The sequence below is a fragment of the Botryllus schlosseri genome, chromosome 4 (genome assembly GCF_051294905.1).
Source record: "Botryllus schlosseri isolate E-star chromosome 4, Bs_hap1, whole genome shotgun sequence".
Taxonomy (NCBI): Eukaryota; Metazoa; Chordata; class Ascidiacea; order Stolidobranchia; family Styelidae; genus Botryllus; species Botryllus schlosseri.
This window is the reverse complement of record NC_137239.1, coordinates 15,213,962-15,241,407: the sequence shown is the minus strand read 5'-3', so window position 1 is coordinate 15,241,407 and position 27,446 is coordinate 15,213,962. Positions and strand designations below refer to the sequence as shown.

At 41.2% G+C, this 27,446-nt stretch overlaps 1 protein-coding gene and 2 long non-coding RNA genes across 3 annotated transcripts in view; 2 read left to right on the top strand and 1 right to left on the bottom strand.

The window, feature by feature from the left end:
- Positions 1-27,446, top strand: part of LOC145438227 (uncharacterized) — a 442,041-nt gene that overhangs the window by 398,147 nt on the left and 16,448 nt on the right. The gene's annotated exons all lie outside the window — the stretch shown is intronic.
- On the top strand, positions 3-4,238 carry LOC145437111 (uncharacterized). The gene is made up of 3 exons (XR_013914581.1): positions 3-981; positions 1,303-1,396; positions 4,102-4,238. It is a non-coding gene; the product is annotated as an uncharacterized LOC145437111 (long non-coding RNA).
- On the bottom strand, positions 8,458-10,095 carry LOC145437109 (uncharacterized). Its single transcript, XM_080314278.1, has 2 exons — positions 9,326-10,095; positions 8,458-9,275 (listed from the first exon to the last, which is right to left on the bottom strand). Exons 1-2 carry the CDS (start codon positions 9,612-9,614, stop codon positions 9,208-9,210), a joined length of 357 nt encoding a protein of 118 aa, XP_080170404.1. The 5' UTR covers positions 9,615-10,095; the 3' UTR covers positions 8,458-9,207.

Below are 27,446 nucleotides of genomic sequence, written 5' to 3'. Positions count from 1 at the left end.
GTAGTAAGGGGATCCGTTTTTATTGCCCGCCAATCCCAGAAGGCCACGTCGCCTTAAGTGCCACGCCTACATTGCCACATCATCCGCCCATTGCCGCACCTATGGGACGCCTATTGCCACATCATCCACCCATTGCCGCCCCTATAGCACACCCATTGCCGCACCTATAGCACACCTATTGCCACATCATCCATTGGCACATCACATACCACATTCATCTGTGTCACATCATCAAGCGCCACACCTATAGTGCCACATCATCCATTGCCACATCATCACCGCATTGATTGCCGCATCTATATTGTGCACAGCGCCGCATCAACCAGCGCGATGTCGATTGCTGCACCTATAACACTCATTACCACGCCAAAACTTACCTTAGCTAGAATCGAACCTGGCTTGGATGGGTATAATGTCACGTCGCTCACCACCAGGCTATTGAGCAAACTACCCGTATTGAGCTGTTTTGAGAATATAACCGCCGATTCTCTCTTAAATTCCGAGACAACACCTTTTTCGAGTTATTACACATAAATGTAAGACTATAACAGCTGTGTCATCATTAATTAGTCAATGATTTTGGGGAATTCTGCAAATGCAACTTAATAATACAGATATCGCAACCATATAGGCCTACGATCACGCAAAGCTCATGCACCGCGCATATTGTCGAATGCTATTCCAAGAAATTGACGCGTGTAAATGCGGCACGAATATAGTTGCTTACGATTCCAAGAAGTCGGATCACATCGACAATATGAATTAGAACATTCTAAATATAGTTGCGATTCCAAAAAGTCGGGCCACATCGATAATGGAAATTAGAACATTCTAAATATAGTTGCGTTTCCAAGAAAACGCCGCGCTGGCGTTACGAATTAGAATGTTTAGTTCCGACGTAAAGCAATTCGCATTCTGAAAACTTCACATTTCTATTACAAGTATTGCCATGTGCGCAGGGACGCAGGTATCGCAGCTGAGGTAAGACCAATGTATTTTCGTGTCAATTTAAACTCAATTTAGCTATAATTTCTCGATGCAGCATTAGCTTACGCGAATTGTGAACGCAGATTGATTTACGTTGAGATTTCTCCAATAGCTAACGTAATGGTGAGTCCTGCGCGTGGCTATAATGTTAACCGGCAATATAGCCGAAGTCGCACAAATTCGAATGTATACGCAAGTTTTCTGTTAAAGGTAGACTATCTAGGCTCGCTTATTACTCGAATCTCGATGTGGTTATAATAATTAGCTAGAGCAATAGTTTATCACCTATATTTAAATTCGCTCATTTCATTTCAGATCAAAACGCCGACATCGCATATACGCAATTTACGCTCGGAAAATTTCGCATTTATCACAACTATCGCGCTATGCACTTCACCTAATGACGCAGGTGATTTAGGCTACATTTCCGTATAGATTCGCACTAAATTTGGTTATAATTACGCGGGTATGCACTTCGGATTTGAGATGGATGTTAGTCTATGAATTCTTGCTTTACTCGCGACCTAAAGTTGATAAATTGCGAGTTGTAGCAAGCATCTAACTACTGAGATTATGCCGATTTTACAAGTCCATAAGCTGCTGCTTTTAGATATGTGATTTTAATAGCTAGTGCACTGATGCTTTTCCGATAGTGAATTAAATCTATAGCTAAACCTATGTCTATGCTATAATTTATCTCCTAAAACGCTATGCCACTGCGGGCTATAACATTTCAGATCACTGACATCACATCTGTTCCAGACGGTAGCGTTCAAGGCTACATCTTTGCGCAGCTATATCTATATCGAAGAAGTGTGCCGAGGTCGTATCAAAGTCGCTCAACTATAGCATAGATTGTGCCCGCAAAATGCAAATTCGTATTAAGTGTAGGCTGGCTAGCTTCGCTTATTACTCGATGTTCAGTAACGCCATATTAATGTAAGCTGCGTTTGCCGGGGCTATAGGAACGAAGTCACTCAATACAAATTCCTAGCTCTTGCTAGATGATGATAATATGAAGCCACTAGTCCATAAGCTGCTGCTTTTAGATATGTGATTTGCATTATGCCGATTTTACAAGTCCATAAGCTGCTGCTTTTAGATATGTGATTTTAATAGTTAGTGCACTGATGCTTTTCCGACAGTGAATTAAATCTATAGCTAAACATATGTCTATGCTATAATTTATCTCCTAAAACGCTATGCCACTGCGGGCTATAACATTTCAGATCACTGACATCACATCTGTCCCAGACGCTAGCGTTCAAGGCTACATCTTTGCGCAGCTATATCAAAGAAGTGTGCCGAGGTCGTATCAAAGTCGCTCAACTATAGCATAGATTGTACCAGCAAAATGCAAATTCGTATTAAGGGTAGCCTGCCTAGTCCCGCTTATTACTCGATGTATAGTAACGCCGTAATGTAAGTTGCGTTTGCTGTAGGAGCGAAGTCACTCAATACAAATTCCTGTTTCTTGCTAGATGATGATAATATGAAGCCACTACCCCATAAGCTGCTGCTTTTAGATATGTGATTTGCATTATGCCGATTTTACAAGTCCATAAGCTGCTGCTTTTAGATATGTGATTTTAATAGCTAGTGCACTGATGCTTTTCCGACAGTGAATTAAATCTATAACCTATGTCTATGCTATAACTTATCTCCTAAAACGCTATGCCACTGCGGGCTATAACATTTCAGATCACTGACATCACATTTGTCCCAGACGCTAACGTTCAAGGCTACATCTCTGCGCAGCTATATCAAAGAAGTGTGCCGAGGTCGTATCAAAGTCGCTCAACTATAGCATAGATTGTAGCAGCAAAATGCAAATTCGTATTAAGGGTAGCCTGCCTAGTCCCGCTTATTACTCGATGTTCAGTACCACCGTAATGTAAGCTGCGTTTGCTGTAGGAGCGAAGTCACTCAATCGGAGCTATAGGAACGAAGTCACTCAATACAAATTCCTGGCTCTTGCTAGATGATGATAATATGAAGCCACTAGTCCATAAGCTGCTGCTTTTAGATATGTGATTTGCATTATGCCGATTTTACAAGTCCATAAGCTGCTGCTTTTAGATATGTGATTTTAATAGCTAGTGCACTGATGCTTTTCCGACAGTGAATTAAATCTATAGCTAAACCTATGTCTATGCTATAATTTATCTCCTAAAACGCTATGCCACTGCGTGCTATAACATTTCAGATCACTGACATCACATCTGTCCCAGACGCTAGCGTTCAAGGCTACATCTCTGCGCAGCTATATCAAAGAAGTGTGCCGAGGTCGTATCAAAGTCGCTCAACTATAGCATAGATTGTAGCAGCAAAATGCAAATTCGTATTAAGGGTAGCCTGCCTAGTCCCGCTTATTACTCGATGTTCAGTACCGCCGTAATGTAAGCTGCGTTTGCTGTAGGAGCGAAGTCACTCAATCGGGGCTATAGGAACGAAGTCACTCAATACAAATTCCTGACTCTTGCTAGATGATGATAATATGAAGCCACTAGTCCATAAGCTGCTGCTTTTAGATATGTGATTTGCATTATGTCGATTTTACAAGTCCATAAGCTGCTGCTTTTAGATATGTGATTTTAATAGCTAGTGCACTGATGCTTTTCCGACAGTGAATTAAATCTATAACCTATGTCTATGCTATAATTTACCTCCTAAAACGCTATGCAACTGCGGGCTATAACATCACATCTGTCCCAGACGCCGACGTTCAAGGCTACATCTCTGCGCAGCTATATCAAAGAAGTGTGCCGAGGTCGTATCAAAGTCGCTCAACTATAGCATAGATTGTACCAGCAAAATGCAAATTCGCATTAAGGGTAGCCTGCCTAGTCCCGCTTATTACTCGATGTTCAGTACCGCCGTAATGTAAGCTGCGTTTGCTGTAGGAGCGAAGTCACTCAATACAAATTCCTGGTTCTTGCTAGATAATGGTAATATGTAGCCACTATCACCTAACCGAAAGCAAGTCGCTACTGCTGATTGAGATGATTGCTATAATGAACGTAGCGAATATCGCCCTTAAACGTACTAAGCAAACTTTGAAACTATTGATTTTATTCGCATATACATTTACACAATTTCATATTCTTGCTTCAGCTCCTTGACGAAGCGTCGCACGATCGAATCATTCTTGCGATGATCTTCACCGAAGGAATTTAAATAACGTTCCGTACTCCATCCGCGCGCCTTATGGACGATGAAGCTTAGACAATGATGACCGCACGCTCTGGAACGTTTGTGCTGCAGACGCTTTATAGAGCAGGTATAATTTTCTGGTTCTATAAAGCAGGCAATCTCGTATTTCAGTGGCATTAAGCCAAAACTATCGTGAAAATGTGTCTCATCCTCATCCGCGTAAATGCATATCCAGTGACTTCCGATTTTTCGAGCTTCGTCATAATTGATCACGATAGCATAAGGAGGAGGGGGTCGCCTCGGCAGTCGATCGATAGGAAATGTGCCAAGGAAAATATGTTTTGTTGACTCGCAGCACCACAATATTTGGTCTATTTCATCCCCGTTCATAGCACGGTCACTTTACGACTGCTACTGATTTGCAATAGCTTCTGGAATTCCATGAAACAGAGCAAAGTAGTTTCCGCTGTTAGCCCGCCAGCAGGAAATGTGATCCGTAAACTTAAGGTACCACTCTTTTGTAAGTCAAAGCAATCATCCAAATCATCAGGCCGCAAATTATAAACCAGTAGACAGAAACCACTAGCGAACTCTTCAGGTGTTAGGAGTCCTGTGTTTCTCTCCATTGCGCCCGTACCCTCAATCAGGTTATGGTAAAGCTCCGTGTAATGACCCTTATCGAAATCTAGCTCATAACCTCCCTCCGGAATCAGAAATCCGTTCAGTTTCAGTTCGAGTCGTTGCATATAATTGTGTATGAAATTATAAGGATTTTTCGTAACATCTCCTTGAAAGGCTTTCGTAGCTACCATTCCGATGATTAGGCGAGAAGGTAGAGTCCCGCTATATAGATTCCCGATATCTATCTGCGTCGTAGCAGCCGCAAATGTTCGGGTGATCAATTTCATGTCGATATACGGATATTTCGCCTGGGCATTAACCATCATCGCTGTCTTCACATCGTCGCTGACTCGTACGCTACATAACTGTAATTCCTTTTTCGTTAAGGTGAATTGACCGGTAGCATCTCCCATCATGAAAAAGCTTTTCGGATTCAAGGTAAGCTCAAACTCGAGAGGCACGTCATGTAGGATGTAGCGGTCTTGCAGACATAGTCCGTGATGGATTTTTGCACGTATTTCCACCACGTTATCATCCTTATAGGCTTTACTCCTGTTGTAATATCCTTTGTTAGCCGAGGCGTTAGTTCCACCGATCGTATCCATTTTTCCTAAAGTATCCTTTCTCCATCCTGAGGCCCTCAGTGTGGTATTTTGCACGTCAAGCGGAGTGAATAAATTGTGCAGATAGGACGAATAACACTGTACTTTTATATCTTGTTTCAAAGTTTCGTTAGCGACTTTAATTTGTAGTTGAGAAATCAAGGAATCCAAGATATTATTTACAACACCAACATCATCGTCGGCGCCAATTGCTTCGCCACCTTTCTTTAATTGTAAATGAAATAAGAAATAGCTCTCGCTCAAATCGATAAAGTCTTCTGAGCCCTCAAAGCGGAATGTTATCACACTAGAGTTGTTCGAAATCGGCGCTATCTTGATGATTCTTTTCTTTTCAACGCTAGTCTGTGTCGCGGGAATGTGAAATAAATCCAATGAGGGATGTACCCCCTCTGGGGACTGTACATGAATTAACTCCGCCATCTATCAAGTCTCAAGTAACAAATGATGCTTATCGTTGTGTAATATATATTTAATCGAAAATATCTTTGCGACGTCTCTTTTTCGTGATCTTACGGCCCCGTCTTGGTATTTTTCTTTTTCTCAGTAAAGAATCGAGAGCGTTCCCAGCGGCTTCTTTGCCGCGTATTTTAAGACTATCACCGACATTCTCTCCATTAAGAACATCAGAGGCTACTTGCGCACCGGTATGTAGTAGACGCTTCCCGAGTGATTTTGCACCTTTCGAAATTAGGGGTATAACGCTTCTTCCGAACGAACGAAATAAGTTACCAAGTCCATGACCTCTCTGCACTTTACCCCGAAAAAAATTGATATCACCACCGCTCTGTTGGTGATAATAGTTTCTGAACGCCTCCCGATCACAGCAATAATGACTCCTCATGATGTCTCAAAGCAAGTGTGAGATGAAGAGGCGCGTTCCCAAACTTTATAGCTTCGCCTTTATCATCGCGAAGCATAACGCGTATCTCGCTTACTCGCTCCGTATTCAGAGGAAAGAAATATATTTTTTTGAATAGCATATGCTGATATTCATCTATTCCTGTCGTAACGCGGATATTGCGTAGTAGAGGCGCACTCGTATCACCTACAATTTGAGGTGTGATGACATCCGTATAAACTAAAACGTTGGTCACGGACACAGGTTCCCCTTGAAAGTGAATTTTTCTTCGTCTATGTAATCCACCATCTAGCTCTACCTCCGAATGAGCGCCTCCTCTGAGAACGGGGTTTCTATTATCCATGAAAAGTGTCGGACCGCTGGAACTCTTGTAGGGTCCCGCTATCAAGACCGGACCAGAACCATCTACCCAAATAAATCGTGCTTTTTTCTGATCGTGATTGATACGCTTCATCAAACTAATTTTATCATGATAATCACCAGCCGGGAAATAATAAAAATTATTATCGCCTTCCGCATCATTCACGTACCATAATAAGCCGTCGTAAGGCTCGAACGTGGGCTGAAAATTATTTTTAAAAGACAACTCGGCAAGCCCTATCTCCCATTCACCAGAATCTATCGGTTTCGCGAGATCGATAGTAAAATCAGACTCGTGTGACGTAATATGAATATATTTCATAATGCAACTCCCCGTCTACGAAAATGCAATACAACACTCGAAGGAGAACTTCGAAAGGGTATTTTCTGTCCCTTCTCATCAAGTAGCGATATTTCGACGCGTTCTAGCCTATTTATATTAACAGGGAAATAAAAAGGCTTCGTGTAATATTTCGAAAATGATTTACGATCGTTTACCTGAACGACGCGTAACAACGGTAAGAGCCTACCGCTATCTTCTTGTGGCTCAATGATATTACAATGAACATAAACGAAATCGATAGTCGGATCATGTCGCATGCGAAAGTTCAAATGAATGATACCCTCGGTGAAAAAATAATTCCACAATGTACAATTAGTATTCGGGAAATGAAACGCCAATACCTCCTCCCTCGTTTCCTTATACATAAGAGCACCGTACAATTCTCCGCGGCGTAGCAAGCTACTATGCCCTATGTCCGTCTCTGGTCGCAATTTGTCGGTTACCTCGTTATGAGGTATAGAGATAGACATACTATGATTTTCAGGGAAACATGTTACTTTTGCATCAGGATTGTCTCTTTCCAACGATCTATACATGTCATATAACGAGTCGTATTCTCCCAATTTAAAATTAAAGTTTCTTGCTCTCTTTTGCGATCTGATCCCATACCTATTCTTCGTGATCCTATACTGTTTTTGATAATCCGTAGGGAAGGAGATCTCAGCCAGAGAAACTTCTGTATCTTCCACGTTTTTCGGGACGTCCAATTCAACGCAATAACTCGCTGTTGTATTATCAGGAAATTTATCCATGGAAGCGTTCGAAAATAGCGTGACGTAGCTCATATTTTGAGCTTGGGATTCGGAAGCATATAACCAACGCAAGAGGAGAGGAGAGATATCCAAAGCTCTTTGTTCCCATTCGAAATGGTAAGATTATAGAGAGAGAACGATACGATGACCAGTATGATTACTAGTTGCGCCAAAAACTGATAAAGGTTCCGACTAGACGATATCCTTCTTATCGACCCAGCTGTCGAATCCACTTCCATATCCCAACCAGCGCACTAAATACTGTTCTCGTCCCGCGCGTTTACGCCTTCTTATAATCTTCTCGACACGCCAAGTTTGCGGTTCTTTTACGCGTTGGAGCTCCTCTCTATAAAATCTACCCTGTATGACTTCACCACCGTAATCACGTAAGCGATACATTGGGGGATCTCCCTTTTGGGCGTCTGCGATATAGAAAATTTCCCGTTGCCAGTTGGGTAGGCTGCTTTTCTCAAAAAGATTTCGAATTTTCGATATACGGACGGGTACTCCTACAGCGAGGTCGGGTTGTTTAGCTTCTTGAAACCCGTAAAGTCTTCTCCAAACCGATTCCTGATTAGACGAATTCACTTGGTTTGGGGCCATGGCAATGCTACGATGGTACGTCCTGTTGTAGGAGTAAGTAAAGTCATCGAGAGCACTCACGTAATTCCTCGTGTTATTTTTTGTGAAAAATCGATACATGATCGCCTTCATACTACGAATCACTCTTTCAACGACAGAGGATTTCAATTCGCTCCTCGTATAGAAATATCTAACTTTGTTCTCCTTTAGATAGTTCTGGAAAGCGCGATTGGTATATTCGCTACCTTGATCGGTTTGTAACACTAACGGTACGCGTTCACGAAACACACGTTTGAAAGCAGAAATCATACTTGAAGCAGTTTTATTTTTAATCGCTATCATCCAAAGGTATTTGCTAAAAATATCAATCACGACCACCACATAACGAAAACCGCTATTGTACTTTGAAATAGATTGCAGATCCATCAAATCGCTCTGAAACTGAGCATTGATACCGGAGACCACTACACGTTCACGCCTAAATTTCTTACGTAACGGAAAATGAAAAGTATAAGTATCTTGTCCTTTAAGCCATTCTTTTTCCTTTTGCAAATAGGCGCCCCTATACGATTTGGGCTGTTTCGGATCAAAATAGTCTACGTCTCCCATTCTTTCCCGTATATACGGGGATTAGGCTTACGCTGTCTCTTATAAAGCCAGGGAAACGAAGGTTGTGGAATCCGGCGCGGGCGTTTCTTTTGCGGGCGCTTTTCTTTCGCTACGGGGCTCGCGAGCCCCGTGTGTGCGGCGGGAGGGCGGGCGGGCGCTGCGTCTACGTCTTTTCTCAAGTTTCTCAGTTGAGCAATACCATGCCTATACAGAGCTAGTTTCTCGGAAGCATTCAATGGAGAACTTTTAATTTTCGATATATGTTTATCAAATTTCTTTTCCCATTCGTCCTTGCTTCGAAATGCGGGGAATTGTAGTTCACGCATTCTTCCCGAAAAGTTTACCCAACAGACTCCCGATGACGGGGATTGCAGCGCCTAATATAGCTAAACAGACTGGTTAGAAAAAAGTTGCTATTTTATCATAATCTTTATACCTGAGAGGAATCCACCCTTTTGTAGCACCCTCCGTTGACCTCTGCGAGTTTTTTGCGCCAGCAATTGTCTGATATCGGATTTGTGTTTTCCAAGCCTCAACTTTCTAGACGGGGAGATACGTACTGTCCCCGAAGCCAAGTTATGAACGCACTGGCAAACGCAACTTAAAAATTGATTGTTCGATAAAAGTTCTTTTCGCTGTTTCCCTTTAGCGTTTTTCAAAAGTTTTAATTTAACGTGATAGTCGCTCAATCGTTTTCGAGATATGTTACTTCCCCTCTTCGACATGTTGAATGCCCTAAAATCTGCAGCGCGAGCTTTATTTATTCTTGATATACCGTCAACTTTTGATGTGGGAATATTTTGCTGCGAAGACGATAATTTTCGTCTGTCTCTTGCGTCAAGTCAACCAGTATGTACGAGAACGGTTTTCGAGTTGCCTTTTTATAAGCCTCCGTAAGGAATCCGGCTTTATCCGGGAACATTTGACGTGAAAGAAAACTGATTTGACTCGCATCACGGGGATTTTTAAATATCACGATATAGCTCGCGCTCAAGGTCATATCCCGAAAGCCTTGACCCCTATAGAACAAATTTTGACAAATGAACACGACACTAATCTTTGCGTGATGGCTGTATCGAGTGAATAGATCTCTAGCCTCTTTCGCTTCCGTCATCATGTCGTCGATCACCAAGAGAACGTGCCTATTTCCTTTCTGTAATTTTTTGAGCTCGGAGAGCCCTTGCGAGAATTCTACCCCTTTCATTTTATCGTATAACGCCTGATAATTATTATACAGCCATACAATTTTTTCAGGAGCTGGTCTAATCATCTTCTCTGCGTTCTTGACCAACTCATAAGTAAAATAACTCTTCCCGCTACTGCTCGGACCAGCTACGATCATCCGAAACGGAGCATGCAATGTACGTATTCGATCCATTTATTACAGAGATAAAGGCAATGTATGAATTCCATCATCAAGCACAATCCTTTTATAATAACCATAACTCAAAGCACTTCGATATTGCTTATACGTAAACATATCGCTGCCATAGCAACGAAAACCACTATTTACACCACCCGTGATCGATCTATTTTGAAGAATGCCGTGGAAATCTTTGAAAGTTTTGTTGGCCGTTTTTTGAAGCCCTTTCGAGCTGTATTTATCGGTGTCGCCTTTGCAATAATAGGTCTTGGAATTGAGGCCTATAAACCCATCTCCGATCCACTCTTCTTTGAATAAACCCGGTATACGTTTCGAGTAATTGCGAACCTCAATGCAGCATGCTTTATCAGTTTTAAAACCAATGGGATCTCTCTCAAAATCACATTTATGCTCTGCACATGCGCGAGCCACGAACCATTTGTCGTGATTTTCAAAAAATTGTTTTTTCATGGAAGGCTTGATGAGAGAATAGATCGTATCGGAGCTTAAGCTTATGTACGCCGAATCAGTATCTGTTTCGAGGAAAGCCCAATCGCTATCGTCCAAATACACATGTAGGCAGTCATATAGGAACTGGAGCATTCTCAGCTTGGCACAGCAGAATATAAAGAAGCCCACAATGATTGGGTTTTCGTGGCAAATGTTTAGCGGACGCGTAGACACTTCGAGCAAGCCCTCGTCGCTCTTATCAATTTCAACAGCATCGACAAAAAATTTTTTTTCAACGCGCGATGGTAATTCTTCCAACGTAACGTATTCGTGTTCCCTATATTTATTGGGGTTTTGAATAGTACGACCAAAAGCACTATTTCCAATCGTCTTCCAGGTCAACGCCTCCATTTCACGGGCTGGATCTTTCGGGAGGACATCGCCTTTGCGACGCTCAGAGGATACTCGCTCAACGAAGGGTGTGAAAACTTGTTTTGGTTCATATTCGACAGCTTGGAATACGCGAGTCACGATCATGCCGCTTTTCAAGTACCATTGAAGCAAATCCGTATTAAACAACTGTTTTTTCGTGAAATAACTAGAGCCCAGAAATTTTTTTGGAAACTTAATATTGTTTTCCTTGGCGTATTCACGCATATGTTCACCGATATCGCACTCGTTTACTTCCATATGTTTGAAAAAAGGAGGTAACTCTTCGAATTTCGATTTTAAATGGTCGGGACAATGAATGTCACACTCGATTGCCCCGAAAAACGAACCGTCGAGCGTGCGCTTGAGCAACTGCGCCTCAGTGAGATAATAAGCTTTCGTGACTTTACGCTCGAACTTTGAGACAAATTGCGCAATTTCAGGGTCTCGTTTCATATTCGTCCAAACGCATTCCTTCATACGGATAACGGTATATCCCAATTTTTCCAAATATTCCGTGTTTTGTTTGGTGAGCTCACGCCTCTCGGTGTTCTCTTTATCAGGGAAGCAGCTCCTACAAGCGTGGTAATAGCACCCATCGTACTGAAAGATGAGTTTACCGGCGTTCCCGTCGACAAATAGGCGTTTATTTCCGATTCTCACTTGACTACCGTTCCACGCGTGCTGAATTTTGATGTCACGAACGTGACTTTCGTATTCCAACCATTCGAGCTCCGCATGAGTAGGCCAAACGCGCTGTTTATGGAATTTTTGCTTTTCCTCATCATAAATCCACCTTATAGGGTAACCCGTTGGCATATTTTGATTTATACATCCCAAATACAAGGCATTTGCGTCATATCCTACTACTTTCTTGACGGTTTTAGCACTGTCACCGTAGCGAAGACTGCGTATTTTCGTTTCACCCGCCATAGCGTACCGTGACGTAATCTGTGACAAACCTCCTATCAAGTTGCTCAGAATCGTTTCGTGAAGGTCAGCATTGGCCTTATTCAGAAGAGTGATATCGTAGCAATCACGAAACATCAGTCTACTCGCTATATTCGGAAGGCTCACGTTACCCTTGAACATATCGATGCCAAGCGTTTTGTAAAATTCGAAATTGTTATTCAGCGCGGTTAAGAAGCCAATGACGTCACCTTCGTTGTAATATCGGAGAAAATCACGGAATGTGGTCATACCCTCGCGTTCCCATACAGCGACGCATTCTGCGTATTGCTCTTCCGTTATATTCGAATTGCGGAACGCGTTGTAAAACGATTCATGACTCGGTAGCGACGTTTCGTCGAGGCGCTCGATGCTATCGAGATATTCGTAGGGGAAATAAAATTTTGCGTTTACCCCATCCCCGTATAGCTTCATGTAAGCGTCCAAACTATAACCCGGACTCAGGAATAGCGAAATATCCAGAAATGTTAATCTGTGCGTTGCGATTGTCAAATAGGCGCTGTTCCTTTTCAAAACGAAGAATCCGCTTTCCTTGTGCAAGGATTTGATTAGATATTTTTTGCATAAATTCAGATCGTAGCGCGAAGAATTGAAACCGATTATGGGTATCTGATCGAGCCACGTATGGAGTCGAAGCGAGATATTATCCAAATAGGTTCTTCTATGAGTTGGATCGATCGATTTCCGTTCTTCAATCAAATTCTCAAGTTCGATTATTTCATTGGCAAAAGATTCTCGCATTTCGACTGAGGCGAGTTCCTGTACGCGATAAATTTCCCCGATCATTTCATTGATTAACGTCTGCGGGCAACCGTCAGATATGAAAGTCTTCGTTTCATTCGTGACGTTATTCGATAAGGAAACCGAGACGGGGACGTGCCGATTAACGTATTCTACTTTTGCAGAATTAGCTCTGAGCTCATCCTTCACGAGCATGGATTCAAAGTCAAAACACATACGATACGGGAAGAATCTCTTTTGGTTCTCAACAAAAATGCCTTCGGATTCCAATTGCTCGAATACGGTGGGTTTAGGTCGATATACACCGCTAGCATATTTCCGCCCTTGGGATGTTTTGCATTCGCGTTTTATATGCTTCGACAAATTATCCTTGGTTTTAAAGAAAAACTTGCACGATTCACAAAAGAATGTCTGGGAATAAAGTTCGATATTTGTGATCAGGCAAGAATGTGCACTTTCCATGTGTATATGAACCACTGGCCCATCCGCTTCAGACTGTCGCAATAAAAATGCTTGATGATCACGTTTTTCATAAACAAGTATCTTTACGTGAAAACATTCCTCGACTTTGCTTAGTTCATCGAGCGGTACACCGTCATCAATAGGGATACGGTAACGTTCATGGAATTGAGATGCCAATTGTGCGACGTGCTTTTCGTCTCGTTTTTTCTTGATGAATTGGGATAAACAACGGAAGAGGCATAGCGAATCGTTAATCGCTTCTCCACGTCTAGTTCGAATAAACGTTCTTATATAACGACAGTTTGATAGTTCCTTAGATATCGATGCGGTAGGGCAGCCCAATAAAACTCGGGGCATTTCGTACAAGAAAAATTGAATATGTAATATAGCAACGCAATAAAACTTAGTGTCCGGTCTCGCTTGTCTCGCTTGCTCGTAAGCAGCTGATAAATCGATTTCGTTGATGAAACGATCAAAGTCCTCCCGTGAAAGTATAGGTCTCGGGAGATCCAAAACAGCATGGGTTGATTGTGGATGAAAATAGCTATGTCTTTCCGTCTCTCGATTAAACAGCAAGAAGCCATATGCATAGTTCACTTTGAATTGTCGCAATCTTCTCGGGTATATCGATGACATACGCGCATGAATATCATTCATACCTCTCCCCATCAGACGTACATTGATCGCCTCTCTTGCACCCCTTGCAATCCTCCTGCTGTTAATCCATTCGGAATCGATAATCGAGTTGGAGTGCGATTGCAAAACCTCTGTTGCGTCGTTATCAAAACCGAGCGATTCATCGATGATGAAGCTAACATCTTCCTCGTAGCGTCTTCGACGAGCCATATATTTTTAAGTATATTCTGCAAAAATACACATTCATAAATTTATTCCATATTTCAGTCGCAATTTACACTTGAAAGCTTCATAAAGGAACAGGAATTTGATATTTTCTAAGTTACGCAGTTCATCAGCGTTGGGAGCAAATTTATCGATATCTTTAAGCACATTTTTTGCTATAACGAGAAAATCTTTTTGCCATTCCCCATATCCTTCCAATGAGACCATTTTGCGCCAAGTAGCAACTCTCTTGATATCATCGTCAACGAAACCTTCAAAGGTAGCGGTCGTAGCATCTCGCGTACGTCTTGTGTCTCCCGCACCGTATTGTTGTAACAACATATTTAGATCTTTACCACAATTATAAGGTTCCATATTAATCTGAGAAAACAAATCAAATATACCAGTCATTGTACTGCCGTTTGAGCTCATCGAATTTGGCATAAAATTCACGTGCATGCACATCGTTTTCAACATAAGAGGAATCACTCTCAAATTTGGAATCTGACGGTATGAATGTACGAGCAAATATATCATGTATGATTTTACGGCGAGCATGCTTATTCATCTCAGGCAAGTAGCAAGGATAACACTGATTACCAAAGCGAATAATCACTGTGCTAGATTGAAACATCCCTCCCAAATTGCGTAACATAACATCACTACCATTCTGAATTTCAGATACGAGCCAAAACGACGACGGCTTTACTTGTCCGTAAGCAGACTGCAAAGGATTGCGATGAACGTACATAATGGCTTCCTGCAACATCTTGTTATCGAAAAATAGAGACCCGCAATTGCGCATCACTGAAATAGATTTCTCGGTACTGTGAAATTTGAATGCCTCTAGATTCGGATGAAAAGGATCTAGGAAGTTGGCGATATCATCAGAGAGCAACAAATCGATCAACACTTCTTTCCCTGTTTGATTTTTGCCTTCTATAAAGAAGTGAGGCGAAAAATATTTCTTATGCATACGACCCTCCATTAGAGTGATAATGAACACAGCCCGGAGAAAATTAGGGCTCCGTTCTCGATCAACGAACAACACCTCCTCGATATTCTGCTCAAGAGAACGGAAAAATAGTACACCATCATCAATCGTAAGTAGAGGGTAATCCAAATTATAAATCAGACCATCAAACTTTTCCTCGTCCAATACGTTATTAGCGATACGACGTCGCTTATTGCGAAAGGGGGACGAATAAACTCTCCATGGGGCGATGATCGGTGAGTGAGGCGGGCTTTGAGCGCTGGTCCCAGCTGTCGAGTTATCAGTACTCTGTGGAGGTGTAAATTGAACACCAATTGGTAGTATGCTCTTATCAAAGTCGAGTCTACGCTTAGGTTTAGGTCCGACTGGCTCCGGTCGTGGTATACCGATATTGATTGGTGTCATCACGTCAGCTGAGGGAGCCTCATCAGATTTGGCCACTGCCTCATCAATAATTGTTACGTCATCATCACTAGCTTCCGCCTCTTTACTCTTTTCAGCTGCAATCGTAACTTCGATCAATTCTGCATCGACATCGGAATCGAAATCACCAAACGGTAATGTATCTGCTTGATTATCAGGAATCATAGTTGTTGATTCGCTAACTACGTCACTTGCTTTCTCCATTGTCGACATCCTTTTTGCGGTATAGTTTAGATCGGATTCGACCATCTCTTATATAGTGAACTACATGCGCTTGACATGCGGAGAGCGCGTGATTGTACTCGTGGCATTCTTACTAGCATTCTAATTATTGATAACACGTACCAGGATCGGATATGAGCTACGTGTCTTTTTCTGTGAGCAGTCGACGTTCTAATTTCCGTGATACGACCTCGGGGCCTATCATTCTATCGGTACCAAGCACATTTTTCAATGGTGCATAGCTTAATATCTATATAAAGCATACTGATCATGAGAGTATATCAATTCGGATAGCAATGTCGAACATTGATCAAAGCGATTCGCTACCTATGCGTAGTGTGGATCCTACAAATTATGCCACATTCAACTGCGCTTGCATCGGTTCCACAAGTAGCATAGAAATAAGCGAAGATGAAACTCGGACGGGTCCCATTGAACAGTACCAAGCTATGATAAATAACAGAGGGGAAAATATTTATGAATGCTATGCGAAGCATAGAGATGTAACTGTCTCCCCGTTGAATGATCCTGTTTTCTATAACATGGTACGCTATGCTCGTAGACTAAGCACATTTATGCGGTGGCCGGATAATATCAATACCTCTGGAGCCGAGCTCGCAGACTGTGGATTGTTCTATTTGGGCTATAAGGATCATTTAAAGTGTTTCTCATGTGGAGGGTTGTTTCAAAATTGGTTGGCGTGCGATGACCCCTGGCTCGAGCATGCAAAGTTTTATCCTACGTGTCCTTTTCTCATAAAGCGCAAGGGGTTGCAATATATTCGTAATGTCTGTTATGCGACACCTAATATAAGAAGAGGCTCGACTAAATTTGATGGCGAGGTGGAATTGCGTGATGGCTGTTGTACTTATGTTTGATATTTCTTTTCAAAGAATGAGTCTAGCAATCCGTGGAGATACTATTCTGCCCCAAGGGCCCTATAGAAAAGACTTGTATCTTTTTAATGACATCACAAAATTACGTATCGAAGCCTCGAATGGGGCAGAATTGACCTCGGATCAACTCTTTGTACATTCCACTAACGGGACCATTCAGAAATATCGAGCCACTCTGAAGCATGAAGGAGGTTTGGTCGTTACGTATACTCGCGACGGGATCGAGCATTATCAACCTCTGAATCCGGCTGACGAATTCGTCATCTATTCGCCCAGCGTAGTTGTTCCTAATCCCGACCTTCCGCTCGTATCGTACATACTACAAGCCAGTGATCGCTACATCAAACAAAACGGTCAGATCGAACGCAAGAACCCGGATCGCAGCGTCGGATGGCAGCAAAGCGGTGTACCTCGAAACATCAACCGATCTGGAGGATTTCAGCACGCGAATCGACGCAATAACGATCAACGATATCATTGATATGCTCTTTTTTCGAAATAAAATCGTACACTATACAATGCTATTTCAAGGAGACTGAGTAAAGTGTTAGAAGATATGAAAAGGGTCGTATGAAATGCGGTGACTACAAGGATCGAGCCTACAACCTAGAGCAAGATAGTTGGCTGATTCCTCTGTGATGACGTTATGAAATCTAGTTCAACGATTAGTGTAGCGAGAATTCTTATTCTCAAAAAACAGCTTAGTACACATAATCATGATTATGTGGCAATGGGCGTTATATAGGCGAATGATGTGACAATGGCCGCGGCTGATGACGTAGCAGATGATGTGGCAATGGGCGTGCTATAGGTGTGGCAATGGGCGGATGATGTGGCAATGTAGGCGTGGCACTTAAGGCGACGTGGCCTTCTGGGATTGGCGGGCAATAAAAACGGATCCCCTTACTACTGCCATCCAACTATCAGTTGGGATTTCTAGCGTTCTGGTTGCTTTTTTTAATTTCATGATACGACGATAAGGGGTGTGTGAATTTTTTTTGCTATAATAACGGGGCGTGTCCAAAAATGTTCAAGAACCAGTGCCCTAATGACTTCCAGATTTCATATTTTGCTGCAGACTGGTGAATAACAACAATATCTTTTCTGTAAATCTGCAAAATTTGTATTGACTCAAAGAAACGATTTCTTTGTTATTTAAACAAAAGTGATTGGCATTAACCTGATATAAATACTTGTAATGCAAGCCCAAGAATATTTTTGATGCCTGGTGAGCAGGCCCAATTTCATTGACAGTAAAAAAATACTTTGTTACTTGATTATCGTGGTAGTGGTAGTGAAACTGATACATTTATTGTTTGTTTATTTACAATAAAATTAGAAATTTACAAGCCATAATTTGATCAATTTTAAATAAGTTTTATTGATTTGTGTTGATCATGTTTTCCGTTAACGGACGTAACCAATAAATTTGACTCCATACCATTGTCACGAAAGTTAAAGATACTAAATGATATTTTGTTATCACTATCCCTAATTCCCTATGCATTCATTTTCATGATTGAACGAGTTGCATGATATTTGTAGTGAGTTTGCTCTTGATCATTTGTGATGTTCGTGATTTCATGTACTATTCCAGAAACGGTTTCAACTGCTGATCTGAATTTATGAAACCCTGTCACAGCAGCTATTGGAAATTTCAATGTTTGCACGTATTTAATCACCCAGGTTGGGTATTATAAGCGTCATCTATTCATGAATCAATAAAATCTGATTTTATTTTGAGCCCTGCGTTCCGGTGACTAGTCAACCAGCCACTTTGAGGCTGAACACTTTTTAGGTAAACACTTTTAATTTAAACACTTCGCAACACTTCTAGGCGTTCAATTTTTGGATCACGTTTCGTGTTCAATTTTCCGGGTTGAGCAACACTTCAGAATTTACAGTGTAGATTTCACTTGGTGCTTTATGTTCTAACCCTAATCCTTTGCGAGTTAATCCTTTTCGCAATCAAACTTACTACATAACTGAAGTTGAATTGTAGTCGAATGCGTTAATCCGTCACCTTGACATCGAAATAATCTTATCCAAAATCTGTAAACACACTCTGTTATATCCGCTGTTACGAATAGCGTTTCTCACTTGTAATGTTCACATATTGATTTGAAACACGTACATTCATGAACTCCTACAACTTTATTAGCTATCCAGTTATTTTTGTCGTAGCTGGAAATGTTTGAGATTCGAATGTCTGAGCAATATTGATTGAGATATATTTCTCGCAAGAGAATACACGTATTATAATATTGTTGTTCTGATGTCTTGGTAGAACCTCTCCCCTTCCTAATAAACAAGATGCTCGGGAAATATATCAAGAAGACTGAACAGGAAGTGAACTTTTATGCTCATGTTTATTTCAAGTTTTCGATATGCAGATACGAGTTTTTGGACCGACTGTTTGTAGTTGGGTGCTTTGCGATCAGCTAAAAAGTTTTATTTACTACATCTTAGGAGAAAGTACATGCTGTGAGCTCCTAATGTGAAATTGGAATCTTTCATCGGTATTCGAATATACCAGATACCAGATATAAGCTTCTCGTTTGATAGGGTTACGAGGTATACCCACTTTGTTGACTCAGTGGAAAATTATCCATTTAACAGTCAAAAGAAATGAGACACATATGAGTATTGTAGTTAAGCCTTTCAAGGACAAATTTTAAAGTTTATACTCCTCTTTAATCTTGGTAGATTGACCAATCGACACACTTGAAATATGAAATGAATGCGTGAGTCTTCATTCAATATTTTCTTTGTGACAGATATTTTGAAAATTGCCCCACTCGAATGTTGATCTAGGTTTAGACCGAACGCGTAATATAGCCTAAACATTTGCATTTGGATAATGATCTTGTTTCATCACATGATAAATATGTTCAGAGTTCACCCACGCGAGGAAGCAAATTAGCACTCTGCATAAGACGTGCAAATCTGTCTCACACTCATAATAGTAAACTAACGACAACTGTATCCGGACCTGCCAACATTGAAAAAATCCGGCTTGATATTCAATCCGGCCCTGGTTCATGCTCCGCACTAATGTCGATACACCGTCAATGCAAAATGTTACAATGTGTATGATTCTACAAATTCCCCCCGTGCTCCACTGTGGTTCAGTTCACTCATACAAGTAGCCTACTTGACGAAGATGTTACGTATATAGTTGTGGTGTGAAAACTGTGTGTAAATATAGTTTGATAGATACTACCTCGTTCTGGGAATATTTTGATTCGATCATCATGCATGCTAGAAGTCACCGACATTTGTATGAAATACCTGAAGTTGTACAATTGTTTTACAGTTGATAGTTTACTGTCTTTCATAATTAGACGATAAGGTTTCACCTGAAACGTTAACCGCATTGTAACTAACAGTCTTGTCAAATGGTTATTCGATAAATATATACCATAGAGCAGTGGTCGGGAACCTATGGCTCTTTGGGGCATAAGATATGGCTCTTTGCGATATTTTTATTTTTGTGCCTAATTTATCTATATTGCAGCAATTTGGTATTCAATCTTTAGCATGACCAGTATAATTATTCTTGTGGCAGAATAAACATGTCTTTCAGAGGTTGATACAGTGGCGTATTTATGGTTAGGGGCTCGGACCCCCTTTTGAAAATCCTCGAATTTAAGTTGCTGTCGCGCCGGCCACCAATATCACTCCCGAATTCGATGTACCCGCGCACGAAATCTTTGATTGCACGATACGTTGATTGATCAAATAGAGTAGAATAGTTGGCGGCACGCACCTATAGCACAATGCAGTTTTCAAATACACATTGTCTTCCTGATCTACGGCGATAAATGAACTACCGTGAAAGTGACATTCACAATTACAAATTCAGATCACAAACAACGCCAAAGATATCCACGTTCTTGATTGATACCGTAGCTTTGTAGTCGCTGTTAAAATGTAGGCGCGTGGCGCAACGTTATGTTACCGCCGAATACTTTGAGAATTGAGAAGTCGAACCGGAATCAGTGCGACAATAAATTCGATTAAAATCAGTTATTATAAATGCTATGATAGTTACGATGAATTGCGCTGTTAGAGGTAAGGCATCGCCCGGTGGTCGTGCCCCATCTATGCCTTACCTCTCCTTTCACGCTTTATTTTCGAACAATAAATAGGCAAGCTGCGCGATTTTGGTAATGTTCACCTGTCTCACCTGCCTCCCCTGACCCGCCGTCAACTGACACATCACACATACAGTGGGTATACGTATGATGCTGCATAGTGACCATGTTTTGCTCCACCTACGAATCTTTGGTCCAGGGTCCTCGCATTTAAGATTACCATCAACACGAACCTACGATCTCGTAGGACTGAAGAAAGACTCAAATTTCTTATGAAGCATAACCTCAACAATTATTATCAATCAGACTACAAAGTCATCAGGAATACCATGCAACACCAAAAGACTCATTAACTGTTAAACCGTGTAAAAAGTAGATTCATTCTTTTACTGTTGCCTACAGGGCTTTGGAGCCGGAGCCGGAGCCCGGAGCCGGAGCCCCGGAGCCGTGCATTTTCACCGGAGCTGGAGCCGGAGCCGGAGCTCTACATAAAATTCAGCCGGAGCCGGAGCCGGAGCTGGAGCCCGTTATTTTAGGAGTAGCTCCGGCTCCGACCTATTTCATAAGATGCCATTATATATATATGCAACAACTACATCTGCTGATTTATCATAATTGAACAGCAGGCCTGAATTTTAATGCTGGGCACAGCAATGGCATAGATTAAAGTGCGTTCTAGTGCAACTATGATGTTGTCGGCAATTAACAAGTATTTAGTATGATGTCACAAGCCGGCACGGCGGCACCTATATGTCTTCGTTGCTACATCGGATATTACTGACGGCTGGCAGACTCTAGATTACTATAGATAACTAACCTATGGGTAGATTAGTAATCTATATAGACCAGGAATGGCCAACCTTTTCGGCTAAAGGGGCACATGCAATTGACGAACGAGTGTGCGGTCCACTAGCCGCGCCAAGCGGGTAAAATTTTATAAGTTTATAAATAAACTAGGTCAATAATATTATTACTTGAGTATTGCGGGTCTATTGTATACCGCCCGCTAGGCTCAGTTTGCAAGGACACGACTATTCGGCGTCTGGTCAAATCGATATCGAAGGTCTCCGATAATATGCGATAATATGCGACAATAATGTTGTGCCTACATTTCACCGTCGACGATCTTTATGCGAGCGCAAACGCGAAAAGACTTTCTCGCGTAAGTGCGAATACAGTTAGACTCAATCGGGTAAATTGGGCGTTTTTTTATTTTTGGTAGGGGGTAGGCTACCAAGCAAGAAATCGTGTGACAATTAAACATGCGAAGCGTGAAGAAAAATTTCACTACTATTTTAGTTTATTGCAATGTACGACGATTTACTGAAAATGTGACTGGACCCTGGATCTGACAATGCGTCGGAACCGATATTTTAGTCATCAACATCCCATGTGTCGCAGCCAGAATTGTAATTTTTGGTTGGCATTGCAAATTAACAATCTGAGCAATACATTTTTGATATTATAATAGGAAATTACCTTGCGGGCCACGCAAAACCTATCGCGGGCCACATCTGGCCCGCGGGTTGGCCACCCCTGATATAGATATAGGCCCATTCGATAATTTCAGAGTCGGAGCCGGAGCTGGAGCCGGAGCAGTGGTAATAATGCGGCTCCGGAGCTGGAGCCGGAGCTAATGTATGATAGAAAAGAGCTCCGGAGCCGGAGCTGGAGCAGTTTAAATTTACGGCTGCTCCAAAGCCCTGGTTGCCTACGTCTGTTCGAAATCTAAATGGTAATCGTCTTAAGCTTCGAAAAATATCATATGCCTCTCAGTGCAATAAAATTAAAAATATATAACTTGCAAAAGATCTATGTAACTCAAGTTTTGCATACTCATTACTCAAATAAAGGCAACCAGAATGATTAGTACGGGTTTTTACATGGAAAATGCGGTGCAAGCGACGAATTCCATGTAGTGATTTCGAATTTGCGCAACCATGACGTCACCATATTTCAATTGTGACGTAATAGTTGATTGACATGTATGGCTCTTTGGCAGTTCAAATGGAAAATATAGGGTCAATATGGCTCTTCGGACGAAAAAGGTTCCCGACCACTGCCATAGAGGCTATCGATACAGTGAAAAGCACCAGAGCGATATATTCACAGTCAAATATGGGAACCATGAACAATAATGAATCCCGATTTTCGTTGAATATTCACAACACCGACAGATCGATACATCTGTTTACCGCTGACATCGACGATACAATTGTCATCCCAATCTAACTCTGTGACAAACTGATTAGCCTACCAAAATACCATGTTCAAGTCACGGGTGATCGCTATGTATGAAGCGTTATCTTGGTGGCGACCGCGGGATTTGCACTCTATTTCACACCTTTTTGAAGTGTCTATTTGCCAGCGCGGTTATTGCTGGTTTTCGAATCGCCGTCTACGCCGGCTCTGTGACCAATTAATTACCAAAATATTGCCATGCGGATAATTCCTAGATTTAGCAAACTATTTCACATCTTTTTGCTGTAGGGTTTATACTGTAGCAAAACGAAACATCCAACAAGCTGTTCCACGGGAAGCAATTCACGATATAACCACTATAGTTATTTACTGGACGGATGCCAGAATCACTTGTCACGCGGAATATGTAGGTCACAACGCGCTCAAACATCTGTTTTCAAAATCCACACACTATACACAGAGTCAGTAGTTCGATTAAATTGCACTGCTTGGGTACCACGAACCATCACAACACGCATTTCTGATACGATACAGGCCGTTTTAGCGCACCAAGCAGCTCAAAATGCGGCTTTTCTGATTTCCGGTGTCTTTGTTTGTTTATTATATTAGCATATCATCACCGGGTACTTATACTACTCGAGCGTGTTGCGTCCCGATCTAGAATTATGCATGAAAACGCTATTATATTCTTGAATAGTATATTCATATTGAAATTAACCATGTGGCATAGTAGTAGTGACGTCATTATCCGACATCACACTATTTAATAATATAAAATAATTTAATTGCTACACAGATCACTTCACAATATTTCTAAGCTGTTGTTTGAAACCGGATGTGTATGAGAATGGATCGACGATGAGATGGAAGGATAAATCAAAACTCTCATTTTAGTACGGTCATACTTCTCAACATCTACTCACTTCATATAAAAACTCCAGTCGACCTGGTGCCAGGCATCTTCTCGGTACACTGAAATGAGAAATAATATATAAAGTATAAAATACTTGTTAGTAAAGATGACTGCATCCTATGAAATGTCCTCTGCTGCTGAACATATCACGTAATATCTGAAACATCCATCGAGCTTGAAGCGAGTTAAAATATTCAAAAACATAAATTAATTGTGTCTAATGATGCACAGCGGTTTAGTTATGGTCAGTAAGCGTACGGAATCTGCGCCTATCTACTATTTTAAAATCCAAATCCTGTTGTGGATGAGAGAATCAAATCCAAATCCAAATCCATATTTAATTTTTATATCGCATCCATATTCACGTTCAATCTGGTAATGGCTGAAACTTTATAAAAATATTGCTTGAAAATGGATAGTTACGAGAAAATTAATGTCAAAATACAGGTGCATATTCCTCTTCGGATGAATCATAAGTCAACGTCCGATAAAGTCAGGCAGAAGAGATGACTCTTGATCTCACACCATTAATATGAATGGATTGTAGTAAAAATCGTGACCAAATTTGTTTTAGTTTCCGTTACGAAAACGGTGGCTTTCGAGGGAAAATTCTATTTAGAGCGCAGTGCCCTTTTCATGTGTTATGGATATCTCGTTGGGCAGGGAAACGGAAAATTAGATACAACAAGATGATCCTGGCGGTAGAATGCATAGTATGCATATCTAATCCGATTAGATATGCGAATGAGTTAAATTCACTTTGATCCCTTTGAAAATCATTTTTGCAATGTGCAGCTAATTAATCACGTATTGACAAATCGATTTAAATCACCAAAATTTATATTCGATTAATATTTGCACCATTTCCACGTTCTGTGAAATACTTCCTCAAGACGAGTATAAACTAGCATATTCGTTTTCACATCAAAGGTGAATCGAATAAAGTCATCCCGAATGCTATTTCCAGAATTATAGTACTTGATTAGGTTGGACAAAACGATTTCGGGATCGTTGCAATGTTGCTGATTATAATTCGGTTATACTTGAAGAATGCACATTGCACCACGTACACCAAAGCAAATTCCTGGATACAGATTCTACCCGATAATAAAATGATTCATATCAGCACAATATAAAAAGTGGGATGCTGTATGACATAAAACCACAAATCATTCAGGGAGTTGGTCAGCAACGAACTAACTCTACTTTATCAGACTACTCAAGTAGTGTTGTCTACTTGCACCGCTTAATCAAGAGCTTACCAGTATATACTACTTCTATTTGTACCTGTTGTAACAGTTGTTAGTCGGAACTACTTACTTTATACAACATTGATTTGTATTCGTCATCGATTTCCGTGAAATTCTTATAGGAGTTGTGTGAAATATACCATGTGTTCCGGTAATTGCCAGTGAACTAGGCCCATGACGAACTCGGCCTATGACCAACTCGGCCCGTGAGGAATTTCTTAGTATTAATGATTATAAACGTCGTCAAAACACGTGGGGATTGCCAGTGAACTCGGCCTATGACGAACTCGGCCCATGACGAACTTGGCCTGTGACCAACTCGGCCCGTGGGGAATTTCTTAGTATTAATGATTATAAACGTCATAAATCGTATTATTTGTCGGAGAAAATGGTTAATTTGGGAGTGATGGACATGTCGTACGAATGCTGGGGGGAGGGCAGTATTGCAGTTCTCGGAATTGGAAGTTTTACTTGCCGCCGTCATAACACAAGTCGTATGAATCTAAAGTCAGGTCTGTCTGTCCCTAACCCTAACCCTAACCTAACCCTAATCCTAACCTAGCCCTAATCCTAACCTAACCCTAATCCTAACCCTAACCTAACTCTAATCATAACCCTAATCCTAACCCTAGCCCAACCCTAATCCTAACCCTAATCATAACCCTAACCTAATCCTAACCCTAAGCTAACCCTAATCCTTACCCTAACCTAACTCTAATCATAACCCTAATCCTAACCCTAATCCTAACCCTAACCTCCTAATCACTTGATAATATTATAATTATCGTAATATTATTCACATTAATAGTTGAGTTGGTGCGAGGTTATTTTCTGTCTATGCCCTATTCCTTGACGATACTGCCCCCATTGTCCTTTTATGAAGCTCGATATATCTGCATCACTTCCCCTAAAAAGAAGAGGTGCTATCAAGAGCGAAGTACTTATGCTTTTATGTAGGATTACTTATTATAATATACTTGTTTCGCTTACTCAAGTAGTTTTGTTCGTATAAATCAGTGGTTCACAACCTTTTTCGACTCATCGACCACTTTTCAAGCTCAACGCCGATAATCGCCCCCCAGATTTTGTGAACCGAAAAATTGGTATACAATCTGTAGTCATCGGCGGGTTGACAAAAAAAGGTGAACTTTTCGGATCGTTGTCGAATTTTACACTTTTGCAACCAAATTTCCGTGGGTTGACCAAAAAAAAAGGTCATTTCTCCGAATCGACTCCAATATAGCCCTCTTAACGCGTCATCGCGCCCCTATCGCCCCTATTTTCGCCCCCTGTCGCCCCCATTGACCATTTTCGCCCCCCTATCGCCCCCGTCGTCATTTTCGCCCACGTTGGGAACCACTGGTATAGATCAACAGTTTTTGTTATGGCGAATATTTATTTTTGCATACTTGATATTGTCGTGTGAAAAGGTATTTTTTGACGTACTTCAACGACGCCTTGTTTTAAAATTGATGAAAGTGATATGCAAGCTTACAATCGGCAACGTATGAGAGATCATGCCTGAATTTCGTACAACAATTAATCGCATTAGGAATGGGATATCGAATTAAACTAAAATCCATGACTACCGTGCGTTATCACGTATCCCTGGTAACGACGCTACACCATGCATGAAACTGAAGCTTCAAGATTTCTTGCTGCGTTAGTAGCGATTTAGACCTGTTACGCCAATTGACCCTTTCATCAAAAATGATCGAGCATATTTAATATACCTAATAAAACGTATCTAAGATACGATGCAACCAAACAACGACTCACATTTTAAAACTTCAAACTCAGTATCGAGATCATTTGCAATTTTCCGGGCTTCCTGCAATTCGTCTCCTCTCAACATATCATCTTGCCCGTAGTATATCAATGATACTTTCTTCACATTTGAGTTGTTGATGAGAGACGATATCTTATAGAGTGAAATACGACATCCATCGTAGAATATTAATCGGACATATTCGATCTGCGTTGAGAAATTATTGCTATTAATATTGTGCATTACAATGATGCTTACCATTATTATTGATCATTTCACCAGGGCCATGATGTGTTACAATATACTTTAGATCAGGGGTGTCAAACATACGGCCCGCCAGACCGTTTAGTCCGGCCTGCTAGGCGATTCTGAAAAAATTGCTGTATTATCCGGCACATTTCTAAAAAATCTTGAGATTTTTAGTACGGAACATTTCCATTCGCTCAAGACAGAAAATGTCGAGACTGTTCATAAGCCACATTATAACCATCCGACCGTGGTGTCGAGGTTAGGCCTACACTGTTATCACCATGGGCAA